Below are 21,261 nucleotides of genomic sequence, written 5' to 3'. Positions count from 1 at the left end.
TATTTTACATTCCTGTGACCCGTTTGGGAGGAGGAGAACTTCTCCAGACCCTCGCCAGCAATGTTATAGTAGAGGGCTCGTGTTGGTGCTTTGGGTTCCATTTCTCCAACGGCAGCTGGCACTGATTATCTGCCATGTGCTTAGTGGCTACTTTTACATCTTCTAGGGAAGGATCTACTCAAATCCTGCGCCGCTTTTAAAATAGGTCATTTTTAAAAATTACTATTGAGTTTTGAGAATTCTTTATACATTCAAATCTATGCAATTTATTGCCTCTAGGATTTGCAAATATTTTCTCCTAATCGTGGAGACTTCAAACAAAATTAAGCTTAAAAGTCCAAGCAGCAGCAATTGATTAGATATCAGAAACTTTAAATACAGAGGATAGAATAGAAATGAAGTTTCATCCACGCATTCATTCATTCACACAATCAGAAAACACTACTACTAAGTTAGGAAGTAGCCTGAATATCACACTTAGTGTACATTGGAAATATGCTATGGTTCTTGTTTTTAAACACTTTGCCTAATGTCATACTTTAAATTAACCAAATATGTAATTGACTGCTCATCTGGAGTGCATAGACCCTTCTTAAAATAATCTACCTCTGTATCTCTTAGCCACTCTGGGAAGGATGCCATTATTTATCATTCCAGAATCTTCCATGAATGTGTAGTACAACAATCACCTCCATAAACAACAGTATGAAAAATGCTATTTCAATATATTAGAGCCTCTACATTGGTTTTAAAACTGCTACTTGGTAACTCCACATTATCCATCTGTACTTTAGGAGATGAAACAGACTCTCGTGTTCAAAGTCAGAATTCCATTCAATGAGCCTCAAAATGTTTATGGACAGGAAAGCAGACATTTGCGCACTAAGACATCCCAAAACTACAGAAAGTCTAGTGAACGACTCCAAAGTTGTCTGTACTTCAAATAGTTCAGGATCCTTTTTTTCCATCTCTATTCATGCTTAAGCAAGGCCATTTCTACTGCAGTTGTCTCAAGGTTCTTACTGTCAATGAAGAACACTCATTTAAAGGAAGGACTGAAATTATTTAGCACATGCAAATTTCAAACAGATTGCCAGACAGTAACTGGTCTGTGAAGCTTGCCCCGGATTACTAGCAACAGTTGGAGCGCAAGTATCAGGGAAGCAGTTATTTCTGGATTTATAAAATCCCACCTTCCTCCCATGGCTTTTTCCAGTCAGTGCTTAAGGATCTAAGAATGACTAATATCGGAGTCCCTCCCGGCTTATAGCAGCCAGAGAGGAGATAAAATCAGAAAAGACAGAATACATTCCACATTCTTATTAAAACCTGAATGACCATAGGTGAAAAACTTCCCTTTAAAATAGCCGGATGACTATGAAGGAAACAGTGAGGGAGAAATGGCAACTGCTTCCTATTGGTCATGTGACCATGGAGGCTACAGCTGACACAGACCATAGGAGTCAATAACATTCCTTACCAAATTTGGTGACAGAAGTGACTGGAAGTGGAAAAGGACACCTGCATTTGCAATCTGGTCCAGCCACCTTCTGCTGGCTTCCCACGTCTCCATTTCATTTTCCTTGCTGTTGTCAAACATCTGGTTTAAGGCGGCCATGAGCTGCTCAGAGAAGGCACAGACGGTGGCCACAAGACTTTGGCAGAAAACCATGTCTCTCCGGAGCTGGGTTTCACTGTCTGATTGAAAAGGATACAAAGGACGCTTTCAAATGTTGCAGCAGGCAGGTGTAATGGCACACACTTTTAATCCCAGCACAGATCTCTGTGAGTTCAAGGCCAACCTGGTCTATATGGTAAGTTCCAGGAGAGAAATGTTGCAGAGACTGTTAAGTTAGGAGCTTAGACCTCAGTCCCTTGCATCTTTCCCAGCCCCCCAGGCCTAAGAGTTGTATTTGTCTGGACTCCAAATCCCAGCAGACCAGGTCCCCTGATCCCTCCCTGGGGGATCAGGACCACTCCCACAGACTATTTAAATGAATTCCCAAAAGAGGAACATGTGGTCCCTTTCCTTTCCTCCTCGTAGTCCGACCTCCCGATTCCCCCTCAGGGCCACCCGAGAGCGCAGGAATCCCATTAAATCAGGATATTTCTTAATTTGGCTTGTTTTGATTTGGTTTGATTGGGAATTTGCATCGGCAGAGAGCTCGTGTTAGGAAAAATTCCTAACAGAGACCACCACCAGCATGGCACAGTAACTATAAGGGAGCAATAGTATCACATTTACTTTGGCATTCACCAAGAGCTCTATGGATTTAAGATCTACTCAGTCTGAAGGAAACCATGTCGTTACTAGAAACCTAGCCAACAATCCAGAACTAATGAAGTCATGGATCTTGGAGAAGAACATAATACTGTCACCTTATTAAACCTACATAGCCCTAACTACATTCTAAATATCCTTATGTCCACAGATAAGTGTAGTAGGAAGGAAACTTCTCTTTGTAATAGACAGAGATCATTACAGAAAACCACAGCCAAGCAAAATGTCGAGTTGTAGAGTTCAGTCCCTATGGACATATCTGTAAAACAATTCCTGCTTGAAAGGCTCAAGAAACATTGTGGGAGAAGGGATTGATGCGGGAGGTCTTTCTGTATACGTTGCTTTTATTGGCTGATGAATAAAGCTGTTTCGGCCAATGGCTTAGCAGAGTACATCCAGGCTTGAGATCCAAACAGATAGAAATAGAGAGAGTAAGCAAAGTCAGAGAGAAGCCATGTGGCTGCCAAAGGAGACAGACTCTGGAACCTTAGGGGAGACCACAGACTCATGGTGATACATAAATTAGTAGAAATGGGTTAATTTAAGATGTACGAGCAAGGCAGAAATATGCCTAAGCCATTGGCCAAACAGTGTTGTAATTTATATAGTTTCTGTGTGATTATTCAGGTCTGGGTGGCCAGGAAACAAAGGAGCAGTCTGCGTTTACAAGGGACAGAAAGATTGTAAGAGTCAGAGAATCGAGGAGCTACTGTCAGGTTGTATCTTCCAGCAATGTCAGAAACCACACCCATAAAGTCTCACCAACATGACTGCCTCCACATGAGCTGAACAGAGGCACCAATAGGCATGCCAAAGATGATGGGGGAAACCAATAAGGCCTCAACCTTATGCAAAGAACTACAGACCACTAAGGAATAACAATAGGAGAAATAGTCTTTCCCATTGAAGATCATACCAGTTGGCTATCCAGTGCTAAATGGTCAGCCCCCCAAATATGGATACAAGTAACAATATACAGATTGAGAAACATTTCTGTATTTAGGAATAGACCTGCAGACACACACACACACACACACACACACACACACACACACACACACACACATATATCTGTAACAACAACTAATGAAAAAGAGTCCATGAATTTGAAAGGCAGGAAGGAGTATATAGGAAGTTTGGAGAGAGGAAAGAGAAGGGGAAAAGGATATAAATATAATTGCAAAATGAATATTTCAGAATGAAAATCATATATTTTTTGAGACAATGTCTCTCTGTATAGCTCTGATTACCCTGGGATTCACTCTGTATACCAGACTGACCTTGAACTCCTAGTGATCTACCTGCCTCTGACTCCTAATTGCTGGAATTAAAGGTGTGCAACATTGCACCCAGCTTGAAAATGAACTATTAGACATATATTAAGGCTAGTGCTTAATTTTCTCACTTTACTCGAGGGGGAAGAGTAAATTTAAGTTTCTTTAACAAAAAAATTAAATATGCTTTTATTAAGATTTAAACATTAGCACATATCAAAGACATTTAAAGAAGTCTCCTCAAGTGGGGGTATGCTGTGTAATGCTGTCCTCTGGAATTGACATGGCTATTGCACACAAGCAGAAGCTATGAGCACATACACAAGACCTGCACAGATTTAAGCCAGTTCAAAATTCAAGCATGGAAGAGAAATGGGCTTTCCAGACCTCATCTCTAGCTGGCAAGCTACTGGCAGCTGAAGGCTGTTGGGGAAGAGAAAGGCCCATTTTCAGGAGTGTGGCCACTGGTAGGTTCTCTGCGCCATAGTAGATGACCTTGTGCCATATGCATCTGGACAGTAATATTTGAGTTGGTAGGATAATAATAATAATAATAAAATAAAATAAAGAATGAAAACATGAAATCAGGGAAGAGATGTGATTAGAGGTCCAGGGAGCTGCAGTAGCAGATGAAGGATCTATATGATCAAGGTACATTAGGTGTGTGTATGAAAATTCCAAAGAATAAAACTTGAAATTAAAAAAAAATCCTTCATATACACTGTGAGTCTAATTTTACTCATTAATTTATTTTTATAAAATCCTGAGGAAAATAAAAAACTTTATTTATATTTTTACCTTGTATGACATAATTTTTATTTGCTAAAAGACTCAAAGTTTAATTGTATAGTTTCTGCTGACAAACTGAATATTATTAATATTTTTAAAATACCTTGGAATTCTACCCAGATATTAATATAAGTCAAGAACACATATATGCTGACCAACTGATTGCACTAGTAAACAAATCTGCACCTTATGAATTACTCATTTAATTTCCTGAGTACTAAATATGTCTGCATTTACAAGACTGGGGATGCCTATATTTGCCCTGATTTGCTAATACATTTAATTTTAGCATAAATTGATTTTAATATGTTTAGTAGAAGTACTATCGGACTATGAGTGGATATGGTTAACTGACTTTGACGGTATGATTTCTCTGTGGTCTGACTCTGCAGGCCTTGTATAGATGAATGATGGACATCCGGGGTTCACTTGCTATAGTGTAGACTCCAGTCTGCATCACATTGTGCCCTATCTTCAGCGTGGGATGAAATTCACAAGCAGGAGAGGAACACAGGGGAGAATAATCTCCTCAGCAAAGTGGGCCTGGTTTTCTGAGTGCTTAAGGAACCTTGTGTAGTCAATCCCTACTGCCAATAGTGGTTTAAAATATAAAGATAACTGACTTCTTCAACACTGAATTTCATTTTACTGATAGAGACACAATTGTTAAGTCATTTACAAAGAACATTGAACATTTGTTTTTAATAACCACCAAAATCATGTTTCAACATAGTACAGTTGTTTTGTGTTAATTTTAATGTTAGGAACATTCACTTGTGACATTTTTTTTAAAAAAATAGATCAAATATTAAGATATCCAATATGATACTTAAAATAGTCCTCTTTTAGTTTGAATTACATGAGTGTTCTCCTTTGGTAGACCAAAAGGTTTGAATATGCTAATTCCATAGATTCAATTTATTAATTTAACCAACGTGTGCATGGTAGAAGTCTTCCCTCAATAATTCTATACCATGTTCCTTGTGCTGCTAGATGGGAAAGACATTTGGCAGGGATCTATCCAACCTGAAAACTGGAATTAACCCTTAAAAAAGCAAAACTCCTGTTTTGAATTTTGCAAATCTAACAGAGTGGGCATCCAACAACTGCCTATTGAGTGAGTGACCAGAACCAATGAAGCATGGGTGCTGACTAAAGAAGGAAAATGTGCAAAGTCATGCCCTGACCTCTTGGAATCTGTGGAACTGAAATTCACAAAGCCTGGGAGCTCGAAAATGAAAATAGGAGCGGCCCATCCCTCTCCTTTGACAGTCTTACTTTATTTTTTAGGAGTCCTAGAACAATCTAGAAAACTCAGATAAACTTTTAAAAATACTCAGTCGCTGTTACAGGAATAGTCCCACCTAACCTAAAAATAATTTAATAAAATAAAATTTGGAAGAAATTGCTGATATCAAAAGTAGAAAGTCATCATGTCAGGAGCAAAGACTCTGGCTCCTATATCACCATAAAGAGAAAGTACAAGGGTTAAAAACTGTACTGCTAGTAAAAATAATGATGTCCAAGTGCTTCTGAAGAGAAATTCTTCAATTTTATTTTTTACATCTCCCTAATACTTAGACACTTCATGACTTCTCTCTTACTATATGCATGTAAGCCAACTTTCCTTGGACTTGATCACAATTGAAAAGATCACAATTAACATTCATTAGTCTATCTAACCCAAAAGAAGTGTTGATAACTCTGCCAAATATACATTGTGCCTGCTCACTGATTCATTTTTAATATTGAATTGCTGTGAGAATGAAGCTTATTGGGGTAGGAGAAGCTTCATTCAGAGCCTTGGCCACATTTCTAGCCATACTAGAATAACAGGCAGACATGATGTCTTGGGCAATGGTGCCATTTAAATTTTAAGCTAATGAAATTTTAAATTAAAGATCCTTCATCAATGCTCATTGCTTTATGGAGTGAGAGTCACCACTTGGCTATTGCGAGCAGGCTTGATGTGTATCCCTATTTGACATTTACAGTTCCTCAATTCCCCCTTCCCCTCCTTTCATCTGCAATGCAGCAAACCCCTCACACATTAAATGCCCTGCTAAATGGCCTTATAGCCCATATTTTGTTCCCATGCCTCTTTAGTTTGAAGAATGAAGCACAAATTTTAACTCAGTGCTCATGTCAGGGCATTGAAAGATTGGACCTCTTTGAATTATTGAAATATTGAAAATTGTGAAATTTTCTCTGTCCCAGGAAACATGGTGAAATTATTTCTGCCATCATAGACCCAGAACATCTCTCTTTAAGATGGATAATTGATATCAATGTGAGGATCTGTTTCCCACTGGATCATTGGTGAATCGAGACCAGAAGTGGGACATCGCCTGAATGATACATAGACTTTAAAAGAAATTCATGAACATTCAGATAGTGTCTTAGGCCACAGGGTTTGAAGCTGGGCATATAACTTAGTAGTATAGTGCTTCCCAGACATGAACAAGAAAAAGGTTTTGGGTTCAACCTCCAGTACTGGAAGATAAAAAGAAACTAAGACAAGATTCATTTCTATTTCCTACGTCTTAGGTATCTTATGAAGACAAACAAGATTGTAAAAGCAAAATGCAGTCTAATAGGCTGATTGCTGCAACTGCTCTTTTCTTAGCACCTAGCAGTGCTTGGCGCTGAATGGGAACCTGGTTGTGTTACTGAGCAGAGAAAGAACAGTATGATAAAGAAATGAACCAGAAAGCAAATACTTTTATCTGTTAAGTTATGTAGTCATTCAAAATTCCCTAGTGTCCTTCTATACCAAATCTCTTCTCACTTCCCAGTCTTATTAAAAAAAGAAGAAGAAGAAGAACTTCAGCAAGCATCTTAACTGTTGTGCTCAGTTTCCTAGCAAAAGAATGGTCTATTTGACAGCTTGCTAATTATTTTGGTAGAGTAAGATTGTTTTTTGTAGTAGGAATATGTTTCCAAAAAAATTTTGTTCCTATAAAATTTTGTTCCATTTCCTTTCAATATTTCCTACTACACTCATCTTCCTACTATACTCATCTTCTATAAACACCTAACAAATTCAAAACTTCATATAATCTCGGCAATTTACAAGCCTAAGTGCCCTAATTTACTGTTCAAAAAAGACCACAGAAAGAATTAGAAAGATACGTATAAATATCGATGGGCATTAGACTGATACAGAGATGGTGGGAGGAGGGGTAAGAAAACACAAGCAAAGACATGAAAACAGAGACTCATCAGACTAAGAATGGTAGTAATGCTACAGCCAGGCAATGCTTATTCCAGCTGTCATTCCAGCCCACAGCTGTCTTGAGGGGGAGAAGCAGTCTTTTCTATAGATGAACTCCTACACAGGCTGTCTCAACCCAAGTGGTCAGTCCTGGATACACATACAGACAAGAAAATCTAAATTGACTCAGTAGGTTATATAGACATGTGTGTGTATGTTGTGTGCATATGTATATGCATCAACAATAATTATGCAAGAAAAGATCATGAGTTTTGGAGGGGTACACTGGAGTTGGAAGAAGGAGCAGGGGGAGTGATATAGTGCTCATGTCTAACGTTCTTACACATACGCACACACACACACACACACACAATTTAAAAAGCCCTAAAGGCCCAAAACCAGAGAAATAAATTTTATCTTTGACTTCTAATAAATATGTAATATTTCCAAAAGATTAGCAAAAAGGGTCAAGTAGAACATTCAGCAGATATGGACTATTGTTTTCTAATGAAAAACATAATTTCACAGTCAAAATGATGGCATAATTTTGACTATTGTTTAAATGTCATTCCATGCATAAAAGGAAAGAGTGAAAAAAATCACAAAAAAAACCATAGATAGAAGAGAAAAATAAAAATAAGATAAAAAGAAGTTTCTGCCAGTTCGGTGTGATGTCGCCTGCCTGTAATTCCAATCCACAGGAAGCTGAGGCAGGAGGACCCGGTTGGGTGTGTAATCACCTTCCTGTAATTCCAGCACATAGGAGGCTGAGTCAGGAGGATTCGGCTGAGTGTGGTGTCACCTGTCTGTAAATCCAGTCCACAGAAGGCTGAACCAGGAAGGTCCCCTGGGTGTGATGCCACTTGCTTGTAATCTCAGCCCACAGAAGGCTGAGGCAGGAGGACCCAGCTGGGGATAATGTCACCTGCCTCTAATCCTGGCCCACAGGAGGCTGAGCCAGGAGGATTCAAAGTAAAAGACAAGCTTGGGCCATATCCTAAAGTTTAAGGCTATCTTGGGCTACCTGAGACCCTATCTCATAACAAACACACACGCACACACAAACATCACAACTATCTGATGAAGCAGCCAGCTGAACACTGAAGAGAGCTATGCAGTCCAGGATCACTTTTGGAACTGGTGAAACTGAATTGGAAATTCCAAAATGCCTTTTGCTGTTCCTTAAACTTACTTACTGGGGAGCATTTTTGATGACCTCTCATGATATCCAAGATCCGAGTTGAATGAATACCATCTACTAGTTATTATTCTTCTTCCAAAACATACTTATTCTCCTTTAAACTATGGAAACAACAATAGTTGTCCCCAGTGAAATTTTATAAATGTTAATCTATGAAATTTATCTTTAGAATAGTTCAAAATTGTAAGATTTTTTTGCTGTTGTTGCTGTTATTAATCAAAGAACAATCAGTTAACCAAAAGTCCCTTCTTTTGACTCTACTCATTTATTCATCATCAAAAATTTCCAAGTTCAGTAGGCTCTAAAATTGTCACAAATTACCCCCTACTGTAGCCATGCACTTGTAGTATAATTTTGAGAGTTTTGCCTTCAAAAGAAAAATCCCAGGTCAGGTGTGGCAGCATTTTCTGACACACAAATGTTTGAGGCTGGGAAATCACTTCAGCTAAGGAGCTCAAGGCCTACTTGGAAAACTGAGTGAGAAGTTGGCTCTTAAATTTTAAAAAAGTAACATGATAAATCGCTAGCCAGTAAAGGTCCTGGCTCCACCGCTGTGCTGGAACATGCTGCCGGGTGCCATGGTGCGCAGATAATGCTTGCTCTTACACGCCTCTGCAAGTGTCTGCCTCTGGAATGCTGGCCATCACACCATGCTTTGCATGCCAACAGGGACTTCCTGACTGCTAGAGGAGCATTCTGCCAATGGAGCTACATTCTCAGGCCATCGCTTTTCTACAACACCTATTTGATGGACACTTGGGACTGCTGCTGGTTTAGGAATTTGTTGACGATAAAAATAAGTAGTGCTTGTTTTGAAGAGGCTAACAACTTACTATCTGTAATTCAGAGTTTGATGAAATGTTTAATTGTCCTTTGGTGTCATTGCCAATTATGCTGCGCTCCTACTAAATGTATGGTAGAAGTGCTTCAATGTAAGATCTGTACAATATTTATATAAATCCCTGATCATCAACAACAATTAGATGGTTTCATAAGAAATTCCATACCCACACACCATCTATTCCCTTTACCACAGCCTTTAAGCTTTCTTCTTGTTTTAGTGAAAGGAGGTATTGGTGTTCAAGTCAGGAGGGACCTGAACCTATGATTCTCTTCCTTCTTTGGCTTCCCTAATGCTGGGATTGCCTGTCTGTGCTCCCATGCCCAGCTTCTGCTTTCTCTTAGTAATTATGTGGTTTTAATATGTGTTTCTATGTATTTCCATATGTACTTATAATCAAAAATGACCTTAAACTTTTGTGCCCTTATAAAAACACTTAAATACATTTAAAAATCTTTCCCGTACTCTAGAGAAGGCAGATGCCAGAGCCACATTCGTCTCTCTAGGTGGTAGAAGGCATCGATTTCCTATTTTAAGACCTTTATGATCCTGGCTACATTGCTTCAGACAGTAAAAATAGGGCAAAACATTACCTGAGTATTCAAGGAGAGCCAGCAGTATCCGACACTTCACCTCTGCAGAGAAAGAAAGCACATTTATTAGTTATTCATTGTGCTTCTGCAACTCACATGTCCTTGTATCCTGGTAGTAAATATTACCATGTTTTTTACTATATTAGGTAATAAAAATGTTATTTTCTTACCATTCTACTGTTGCCCATCTGCTTAGATAAAAACTATCAATTGCCCAAGACACTAGAATGTCTTACAATTCTGAATTACACAATAGAATACCATTCAAGTAGTGCCCAATTCTAGGAAATCCTTGGCTACTTTAGACTGAAAGCTATTCCTGAACATATAAGCTGTGTTGCTCAGCTGTGAAAATAATGTTTGTTTCTATGACTAAAAATTTTAGATAAAAAATGCATGTTTATAAATTAATATACTCTACTATTCCATCCTACACAGGGCCAATCACAAATATTTGGCAGGTATATAATAGTTTCACACTTATCACTTGTGCCCATTGGCTTCCAACAGTAAAGAGTGCTTTCTATGTAATAAAGATTATAGGATTCTATAATCTATAATCTATAGGATTCTATAATCTGTTCTATGCATTATAGGTGTCAACGAGAGGGGATTGGCTAACTGATCAGAAATGCGGACAATACTCCAAGGGCAATGAAATTTACAAACACGGATTCAGAAACAAGAGAATTTCAGAGGCAAAAAAGCACACTCCACTGAGAACCAATTTATTGTGTTCTATCTTTGTGGCATTCAAAGACTTAATAGTTATTAGTCCATCTCATTCATAGCTGATACTTCATGTTTACAATGGCCTATGTGGAAAAAATGAACAGGAAAGATACTTAAGGTCTTTGCAAGTCTTTTAAAGTGCTGATCACACACATGAAGAGTGCCATCACTCTAACCTAGAGCTGACTGTAGCTGATATAGATCCTGCAAGGACAAAATATTTGATAGAAATGTAAGTTTAGACCAGCAGGGAGAAGGGAGATACGTGAGAAGAGAGCTGACGAAGATATACGCCAGAAAATTAACAACATATCTCATTGTCTCATTAAGACACTAAGATTGGGCCACAATTCTGAAGCTAAAGTGAAAGCTGGCTTATACCATTAGCTTAATGTGTTTAGATTTACCTGGGATCAAGTCCCTACCAGGCTCTGGTGTCCAAGAGTGAGCCAAGAATAAGACATGTAAAAGAAAATCTGGCAATGGTATGTACGAATCAGAAAACATGGAGAGAAGGATAGAAAATTATCAAGGCAAGGTAAGTAAAAAATAAAAAAAAGGACTATGATATTGAGACAAATTTAGGCAAAAGAAAAGAAAGAAAAAGTAAGTTTGTGGGAGAAAAACATTAGAACTTTAAAAAGAATATTTTTAAAGAGAGGTGAAAGCGTTATCACTTACAAACCATGTGAAACATCCTCTCCCAGAAGGAGAGTGACAATCAAACTTTCAAGAAACTTAGCAGATACAGAAAGCTCAGGGGAATTCAAAGCCTCACAAAGGCCCTCCCATTGGTTGTGTTAAGCAACAGGAGGCTGCTTGAGACTTGTGCAAGGAATGTACACAGTGATGCACCCATCTGGAGCCATCACACATGCTGGGGTGGGCTTTCGATGTGACACATCCACAGGCCTGTGGGTTACCCTTCACCTATGCTCCCGTGAGCTACCCCTCACCCAAGCTCCTGTGAGTTACCCCTCACCCAAGCTCCTGTGAGTTACCCCTCACCCATGTTCCTCTGATTTACCCCACATCCATGCTTCTGTGAGCTACCCCTCACCCAAGTTCCTGTGAGTTACCCCTCACCCATGCTCCTGTGAGCTACTCTTCACCCATGACTAATAAACCCATTGGTTCACCAAGCTGTATTTGGATGAAATCTTTATTTGCTCTGCCATTGCCCTATCTGGGGTTATAGGGTGTTCTTTGTGTCTTCCTAGAAGAAGTCAGGTAACACAAATTGAGCATAACTTTAAGGGGATGGTGGAATCAAACAAATATACCTTAATTTAGCTGGCAGCATGAGATCATATTTAGTAGAAAGATTAAGCAGGAGACAATTACCAGTTCTTTGACATATTAATCAATAAGTCCCCCACTGACATGCCTACCTTCTATTACCTGTTCCCTATTATCTGTTCAGAAGAGTGTGTGTGGATGAGGACATTGTCATCTAACACTGAGCTGACACTTTGGCAATCAGTCTTAGGTAAAGATGTTATGTTTTGATACCATATTTTGTATAAATCTTAAATCAGACATCAGGAAACATAAGAAACAGGAGCACTCCATTGACATACGTAAAACACAAATTTCTAACCAAGTGTCAAGTTAAATTTTTACCTGCTCATATCTGTGGGGCTAAATCTATGGGATCAATCCCCACAGTTTGCAAAGTAGAATGAAAATTACATGAAGTCAAATAGAACAAACTGCTAAAGAACTGGGGAGGTTACGTGAGGATGTTCCACATTACCACTGATTTAACAGTCATGGCAGCGTACCCTGTCCCTAGGACAGTCCAGTAGGCTGAAGCAATAGATGGTAAATAAACTGTTTTTCAAAGACTCATTTAACACACAGTTGGAGTTTTCACCCTGAGTAACTGCATTTCAAATGAACTTAGAAAAATAGCTAGAACTTAAATTCTGCAAAATGTCTTTACCACACACACCGCTGACTATAAGATTCTTAGAACATAGAGCCAGACTGAATCAGCTACTGGAGTCTCATGATCAACGGTGGTACCCATGTTCACAACATCAATAAATCAAAAGAACAAAGAATAAACCAATGTTATATATGCAAATATCTACTAACTCTATGACTTCAAAATGTGCCTTGAGGAATAAAGAGTGTAAAAACATAATGAAATAATAATGTAAGATTCTCAAATGTTTTTTATTGAATATCTTATCTACATTAGAAATGTATATGTCAAAGATGAAATACTTTTACTAAAAAAGCAGTAAAACAAAGTTTCGGGAATATGTCCACTTCTAATCAATACCGTACTTATTTGAAAAAAATAGTTTAATCTATCTATTTTTATCATTATCAAAACCTCCAAAATGGTGAGATCATTTGTATGAATTTACAACTTCTGAAAGCATTCTGCTACTGAGAGGAACTCTTCTGAGAAAATATGACTTCCACTCTGCAAAACATGTTCTTCAGCTTCCTAAAGTGTGTTTAAAACCTACTCATTTTTAAAATATTCATAATTTGAGACAATTTTGATTCAGACTTTTAATGGGATGTTATGTTTCCCCAGAAACCACAATATTAAGTCATAAAATTAAAATATAGTCAAGAAACTCAGTTACAAATAACAAAACATTTCATCACTGAATAGAATCTGTGATTTATCGGGGGGCCTGCTATCTAGCCATCCAAATGAGTCTCTCAACTCAACTCAGTGTTTAAGGCTGCTGAATTTGAGTATATTTCTCATTTACCCTAAAATTGGAGTCACTAGAAGTATGCTAGAATCTTGCTGAATATTATTTATTATAGTTCAGTAACAAATGGCTAAGAAATAAAGCTATAAGCATGGGAAGGTCTGTTGTACACATTTCTCAAATTTAGCGCTGTCCATATTTGGAGGGAAAATGATCCTTTGCGGTGACAGACTGTCCTGCGTGCTGGAGTAGGCTCAGCAGCATTCCTGACCCCTACTCACGGGGTGCCAGTCATCCACTTGCAGCTGGGACAATCAAGAACATCTCCAGACATTTGACCATGACCCTAATCTCTAAATTAGAGGTTGTGACAATTTCAGGATGCCATGTGAATAATGTCATGGCAGTCAGTGACCATCAGTCAAGGCCAAAACTTTAAAAACTAGTGATGCAAGGTATGAAGTTTAGGTTCCCATATAGATACACAACAAACTTTTTAGGCTTCCTATAAAAATTAAGCTCTGTGTACTTTTTGTTAATTTCTTATAATTTTCTCTTATTATTTCAAACTCCCAAGTCTTAAGTTCACATGGTTTCAATTGTCTATGCACACACCCTATTTCATTCATTTGGAGTGCTCTTCACAATACACTCTGCAGTGCTTGCAGGCTTATTCCTTCTCTATCTCCTCGTTCCTCACCCATTTCCTTCCTTTTATTCTATTCTGCATGGGAATCACTGCAGACAGCATGGGGCATTAGCAGACTTTGCTTTTCATACTGACCTTCAACAAACTTCCTGATGTTCTGTGCAAGCGCCCGGACGCTGCTGGGCAGATTCCAAGGGTCCTGTTTGAGGTGAAGTCTTAGTCTTTTCGGGCAACTCAGCTTTGCCTCCATTTCCTGCTGAAATTCTAAACAAATAGGGAAAATCTCTCATAAGACTCAATCAATCCTCAGCTAAGTCCACTGGCTTTGGAATTTGCTGCTTTGGTCCATGTTACTATTCTAGAATATTGTTAATAAATTTCCTTAGTGAAATTACAACAGAAAGTATGTTAAATCTAAAAACCAGAGCCCAATGTTGTTTTCTTATAGGGATTCCAGCAAGCAAGCAAATATAGGCAAGAATGCTATTGTAATACAGACAGAGAGACAGGAGAAGGGGATAGTGCTATGCTCTGTGGTCTGGGGCCTGCCTGCCAATCCCACACTCCTGAGGCTCTTTCCCCTCCATGGGATATGACCAGGTAGACATCACTGCAAAAGAAACGTAAGTCTTTTGTGTCTTTATTTTGTGTATTTTTTGTTTTTCCCCTAGAGGTATCAAATGTTTGAAATTTTCAAAGAAAGATAAAAAGTTTATAAAAGTTAATACAGTGATTTTTAATATTTTCACATATGATCCAAACAGAAGTGGAGTTTGGAGAATTATGAAACAAAAGCTCACTTTTTTTTTCTTCTGCTGCAATATTTTTGCTTTAATACGTATTTCAAACATACCTTGTAATCCTCGACCTGGTGTGAGATGCTTGGTTTGCTCAAAGGCCCTCACAACAGCTTGCCCTTTCAAGAGGTTGGTTATGGAATCCATCTATCAAGGGTAGATTTCTGAGTGTTACAGACATCCATAATACACAGTATGTACCATATATACATATATATATAATATGCACATAAATATATCTTATAAAATACTCTTCTTAAATAAACTTTTTGAGAACCCACCATGCTGGTTAAACTTATCTTTAAACAAAATATTATAATCAACTCAGATTTTCACTTAAACATTTCCAGTTCTTCCTCATAATTTACAATAAATTGATAAAAAAAATGTACAAAAGAAAAAACCTACTTCACAAATGAAAGTGAAAGCTCAGAACTTTTCAAAAGCACAGAAATAGTTTCAAAGTGTTAAAACCTCCAATACTACAAATTTTTATTATGATTATAAAGCATTTCACAAAAGTAAAGTCCTAACACGAGCAGCCAGAAAATTGTGAAGTTTTTGAAACTAGAAATAACGCTAAGCGAGCCGTCAGGAAACATTCAGCCAACCCGCAAACAGTCAAGAGGGTTTCTTCTGTATGTGTAGTTTTTTACATCTGCCATATAGTTTTCTATAAAACACTTGGGACCCACAAGTACCCTTTAGCTTGGTTGCTGAAGGAACGCCACTTTTAAAGCAAAAGAGGCCAAGAGACAGATCGCATTCCGCTTCCTAGCTCTTTGCCTTACGTCTCAACGATTTCTGCCCTTTAACCTAGACAAAAGACCCACAGCTGCCCGACCACACCTGGCTGAAAAGCTGCTCCAGACAAGTGTGGATCTTGTCCTGTTTATCATGAGATATCCGGATGCTGATAGGAAGTTCATCACCTATATGAAAACAAAATAAGCTTTTGGTAAAAACTTACTTCCATTGCACCTATAATTCTTCACTATGAAGGGTACGGTCAGAAACCATACGTTAAATACGCCTTTTGAATGTGCTCTTCTTGTAACTGGCATTTGGAAACCAGCCTTACAGTACAATATGGTGGCCACTGAATGACTAATGAAATCGAAGATGCACGTGGATCAAAGACATGAATGCCCCCTTTATAGGCAGGCATCTGTGACTTTATTAGCATCAATGAGCATGCGCTGTCTACCACACCCACCTGAGTCCATCTCGTCACTGTGGAAGTAGGAGCTGCACTGGCTGCTGCAGATACTCGTGAAGGAGGCAATTGAATTCCTGTTGCTATTGCAGTCACTGCAAAAAAAAGAGCCGTACGTTGCTTTAAGAACGTGTTTGCCCGGTTTGTACTCCAGTGTGATGGCAAGAGACAGGAGTGAGGGCCGACTATGAGCAGAGCACAGGGAGAGAGGAGAGAACGACAGAACGGAAGTCATTGCTTTGTGTGCCAATTAAAACTACAGTGCGAAGAATGCTTGCAGCCTCCTTATCACATAAGTTTATGCCACAGATACCTTTATCAGCGTGTTCCATATAACGGTAAGAGAAAAAGAAATCTGTTCAATTCAGTTTTCCTCAGTTTCTAAAGACACTCTTTGAAATTCAAACATTTCAAATTTTCTTGTCAGATCATTGATTTCTACGTGAATTTTCTGAAAATGTCTGATTGTAAAGCCGGGAGTCATCCCACATTAAGCCTTCATTATCTGTTTAATAACAGTGGTCAGAGAAGTTTCTGACAAAGGCCAGCTTATTACTTCTCTTTTTCCTTTCTGGTCGTTTGTGTTACAGGTTACTGGGGACACTTTGAAGTCCCCACAGCAGCGACCTCATCTGTCTCCATGGACAGATAGCACAGCACTGGAAACTGCTAAAAATGAAAAATATCTGTGAAAAAAATGTTGTAGATGATGTGTGATTATAAGGATAATTCAGATTTTAGAAACAGTGCCAGAGATTTTTTTTCTTTTTTAGCCTCTTCGAGTAAGGATAAAGACTTGGTTTTAATATACATTTAAAATTTCTATGGTAGTCCAGAGGGAGAATGTGGGGGTGATTTTAACTCTCTGATGACTAGGATGTGAGGCAGAGGTAGTTTTAGAAATGTGGTTTCCCCAGGAGAGAAACTTCAGGCTGCTAGGATGGAGCACGCTGGTAGTTCAGATGCCAGAACTAAATGATGTAATAAATATGTTCAATTCGTTATTAAATCTCTGGGAATAATTAACTTTGATGTAGTTGTTAAAATCCTCTTTGGAAAATAAAAATTAGGATGGTAGATTATTTAAGCAAGAAGACATGAAGCAAGACCCCTGGTTGCCAAGGTGAATATCTATCCTAACTCCATGGACCTCTGCTTCTTCATGTATTAAATGAAGCTACTACTATCAGAATCAGCCACTCCAGGTGACTGTAGGGGATTATTCTAAATTCTTCGGCAAAAACTATGTAAACTAGTTAATTACTAGTTTGGGACAACCGTACCTGACGTGAATAATTTTGATACAATTAATACTGACACAATGTTTTTCATTAAAAATACTATGGACAGTCATTAGTGGTGATATTTTGATTATCTTAAATATCACCATAGAACCTTCAACCATAGAACCAACAACGGATGGGGAACAGAAGCAATGACTCACATCGGAGGACTGGACTGAGCTCCCAAGATCCAGTTGAAGAGTGGAGGGAATGAGAGTATGAGCAAGGAATTCAAGACGAGGTCATCCACTGAGACAGTTTGCTTGAGCTAATGGGAGCTCAGCAACTCCAACCGGACAGGGAGTGAACATGCATGGGAACAACCAAGGCCCTCTGAGGGGGGCTGACAGCTAGGACAGACTGAGGGGCCACTGACAGTGACACTGGGATGTGTCTCTACTTGCATATACCGGCCTCATGGGGTCCTATTCTCTTTGGATGTAAACCTTGCTCAACCTAGACATAGCAGGGAGGGCCTTGACCTTTTTACAGGGTGGGGTGCATGGCACTCCCTGAGGGTTAGAGTGGGGTGGTCTGGGGAGGGAGAGGGAGGAGACTGAGAGGAAGGGAGAGAGTGGGCATTTGGATTGGTGTTTCTTTTAAGTAATAAAAAAAGGGGAAAAAACAAAAAAAAAATACTAAGGACAAGAGTGACTTTTCCTTCAACTACTACAAGTCAAACCAGAGATGCTGAAGCTGCACACTCAGCGTATGTGGCCGGTTGTGAAAGAGCTCAGGTGAGAATCCTGGGGACAAGGTCCCAGTGACGGAAGTCCTCAGAGGAGCCCCTGCGCAGGAAGGGGAGCTGGACGAGCTGTTTGCCCCAAATACTGAACACCTCAGTACCTCAACATGTGACCAATTGAAGGAGACAGACTTTGAAGGGTCATTTTGAGGGGTTCTTAATCCAATATGACTGCTGCTCTATAAGAAGGGGCTCTCTAGTGAGAGGTCACGTGAGGAGACAGCCGTGGGACAATGACAAGTGAAGGCCTGGAGTCGGCTCCTTCACAGTCCTCAGAAGGAACCAACACAGCCAAGATCCTGGTCAGGCTTCTGGGTGCCAGAGCTACAGTACAAATTCTGTCTTCCACGTTAGCCAGTCAGGGCACTTTGTGTTATCAGTCATGGCTAACTACTACCGAAACAGCCCCTAGAGGAAACAAACACAAAGCTGGACATAGAAGTGCAATATATAACAAAGACAAGGGAAACAGGGCGAGAAGGACTGCTATTTGTTAGCTAGTAAACAACAAGCAGAAGGACATTTTGGACAATTGCTATGACATGGTTACACAATCAGCCTGTAAGAACAGCTCTTGCACAACTGGGCCACCCTGCTGGAGGGAAGAAATAATCTAGACCAGTAATGAGAACAACTTTAAAGACAATGCTGTCCTGCTTGAACTAGTGGTTATTTTGAAACAGCAATTAACAAAATCAGCCATCAACATTTATTTTCAAGACGTCTGAAGAGGACATAAAATCTCTCTGGAGTTTGCTGATGGAATGAGAGGAATTTCATTTCAAGGAATGGCTCACCTGTAGGAGTCTCTGTTGCTGACGGTGTCGTGGCCGGAGTCCTCTTGCTCATCCCCTGCTATGTTGAAGCAGACACGTTTGCTGTTTCTCTCTCCCTTGTCATTGTCGCTGTCGGGCGGTAGCACACCCTCTGTTGTCTTACGCTCCAACTTGGGGGAATACGTTATTGAAGACAGAAGGCTGCACAATGGGACATGTTGAAGAACATAAGTGCGTGTTTTGAAACGAGCTCAAACAGATAACTCTTTCATTGGTTAAATGTGATAGGCTTACAAATATTTCCAGAACGCTTCTGTGTTTCGTGCCAAATAAATAGTATCTGTGTAAAGAGTGTGTCATAGAATGTCTGGTTTTACTGCTCAGAAGGAACAAAGCAGCACAAATCAAACACAAAGGCTGCATTCAATCCTGCATCAGCACCAATCAAACACAGAAGACTGTATTCAATCCTGCATCAGCACCAATCAAACACAGAAGGCTGTATTCAATCCTGCATCAGCACCAATCAAACACAGAAGGCTGTATGCAATCCTGCATCAGCACCTATCAAACACAAAGGCTGTATTCAATCCTGCATCAGCACCAATCAAACACAAAGGCTATATCCAATCCTGAGACTCCCAAGTCTCAGTTAAGGAAACTGAGTAGCTTCAGGAAGGTCTCCCAAGCTAACAATTTACAGGGCCTTTGTGAAGGCTATAAAATCAGCAAAGCATCATTGGAGAGAGGATACTCTTCAATGGAGCTGTTTCCAAGCTTTGGGCAGTTCCAAGGATGCAGCTTTTGTAGTCATCACCCCATGCCAGGATGGGCCTTTCAGTGATGCAGCTTGAATCACCCATGCTCCTATACACTACTTTCATGCATACACCTCCCTTAAGTAGACCCCTAAATTTATTCTTTAATCAAGCTTAGACTTGAGAAGAATCAGCTCTTTGGTATGGTATTAGTGCCATATCGGGGGGGGGGGGGGTTTCTAATGCTGGTTCCTGCCTCACCAGGAAAGGTCATACAAGGAACTAACAACCACAAGCATTAACCAACCTTTAACATCCTCCCTGGCTCATCCTCCTACCCTGAAAACCAGGCTACCACTCTGACTTCTGCCTCTAGCATTATCTGTTTGATAGAGGTAATCCACACCATAAATCTCCACTGTCTGTTCTAACAGGCAAGAGCCCTGCATTTGTTAACTTAAAGATACTGAGCAGGGTGACTGTCAACCGAAGGCTAAAAGGAGGCAGGGGCCACTTGCACTGGCAAGTCAGTCAGGATGAAATACTCAAGGCTGCCCAAAGAGTTTTCTTCAACTGAGCTCAAAGGTATAATACCTACAGTTGGTGTAAGCCTGATGAAGACTGAGTAGCTACAATTCTGCGGCTGGAAGTTTGAGTGTGTGACGCTTCTGATAGAACCATCTAACTTAAAATTACACAAACATGACCTTGGATTTTAGTATCAAATAGCATGCTACAAACTTGCAAGATAAATTTAAACTATACCTGAACTAATGGTCTATAGATGATCTCTTTAGCTAATAATTATGGTCATAAATATAAAATACCTATGGCACTCAGTTCCAACCAATTGCACATTATCCATATACTCATTTGTTCACAACAAACACTCACTTTGGGATATTTCAAGACAACAATACCCATACCTCTTTTGCATACTTTACATGTGATATCAAAGCCAAGTCTGTACATTGAGTAAAGGATTTTACCCATTAAAAACATGTTTTGTACTTAATACTGTAAATGTAGTATTTAAAAACCACACAAAAGCCTCTGCCTTGTTGGAGTGTCAATTTCCCTCGGAGGAGGTAACAAAGAGCAGCTTTTGCAGGTCCTGAGATGGTGACAAATTCAAAGCTCTAGAAGATAAACAGAAGAAAGGCAGGCGCTGGGCGTGGGCGTGGCTTAACAGTAGAGTTCCTGCTTATGTGGCGGGTTCATGACCCACTAGATTCAATTTAGAGCTACAATTTCACAGCTTGGTCGGGGAAGCTCTCACTGCGAGGTGATACTTGAATAATGTGTGGCACTGTAGAGCTCTGAGACACCAGTGAAAACCTAAGAGTTCCATTGCTCAAGACTCTGAACATTTTCAGTAGCCCAAAGTGATGAATTCTCTTAAAGGCAGTTTCTCTGTTTGGAAAGATATTT

At 39.4% G+C, this 21,261-nt stretch overlaps 1 protein-coding gene across 1 annotated transcript in view; it reads right to left on the bottom strand.

Annotated features, from left to right (window-relative positions):
• Prex2 (phosphatidylinositol-3,4,5-trisphosphate dependent Rac exchange factor 2) overlaps positions 1–21,261 on the bottom strand; it is a 280,846-nt gene that overhangs the window by 91,129 nt on the left and 168,456 nt on the right. Inside the window, exons 26-32 of the mRNA XM_048420638.3 lie at positions 19,094–19,273; positions 16,269–16,363; positions 15,902–15,984; positions 15,109–15,199; positions 14,391–14,519; positions 10,194–10,235; positions 1,481–1,698 (exon numbers count right to left, since the gene is read on the bottom strand). Coding sequence (XP_048276595.3) covers positions 1,481–1,698; positions 10,194–10,235; positions 14,391–14,519; positions 15,109–15,199; positions 15,902–15,984; positions 16,269–16,363; positions 19,094–19,273 — 838 coding nt within the window. The remainder of the gene's footprint in view (positions 1–1,480; positions 1,699–10,193; positions 10,236–14,390; positions 14,520–15,108; positions 15,200–15,901; positions 15,985–16,268; positions 16,364–19,093; positions 19,274–21,261) is intronic.

Source organism: Myodes glareolus, chromosome 16 (assembly GCF_982192425.1).
Source record: "Myodes glareolus chromosome 16, mMyoGla1.1, whole genome shotgun sequence".
NCBI lineage: Eukaryota > Metazoa > Chordata > Mammalia > Rodentia > Cricetidae > Myodes > Myodes glareolus.
Note: the sequence above shows the minus strand (reverse complement) of the source record. Positions and strands in the feature narration are given on the sequence as shown.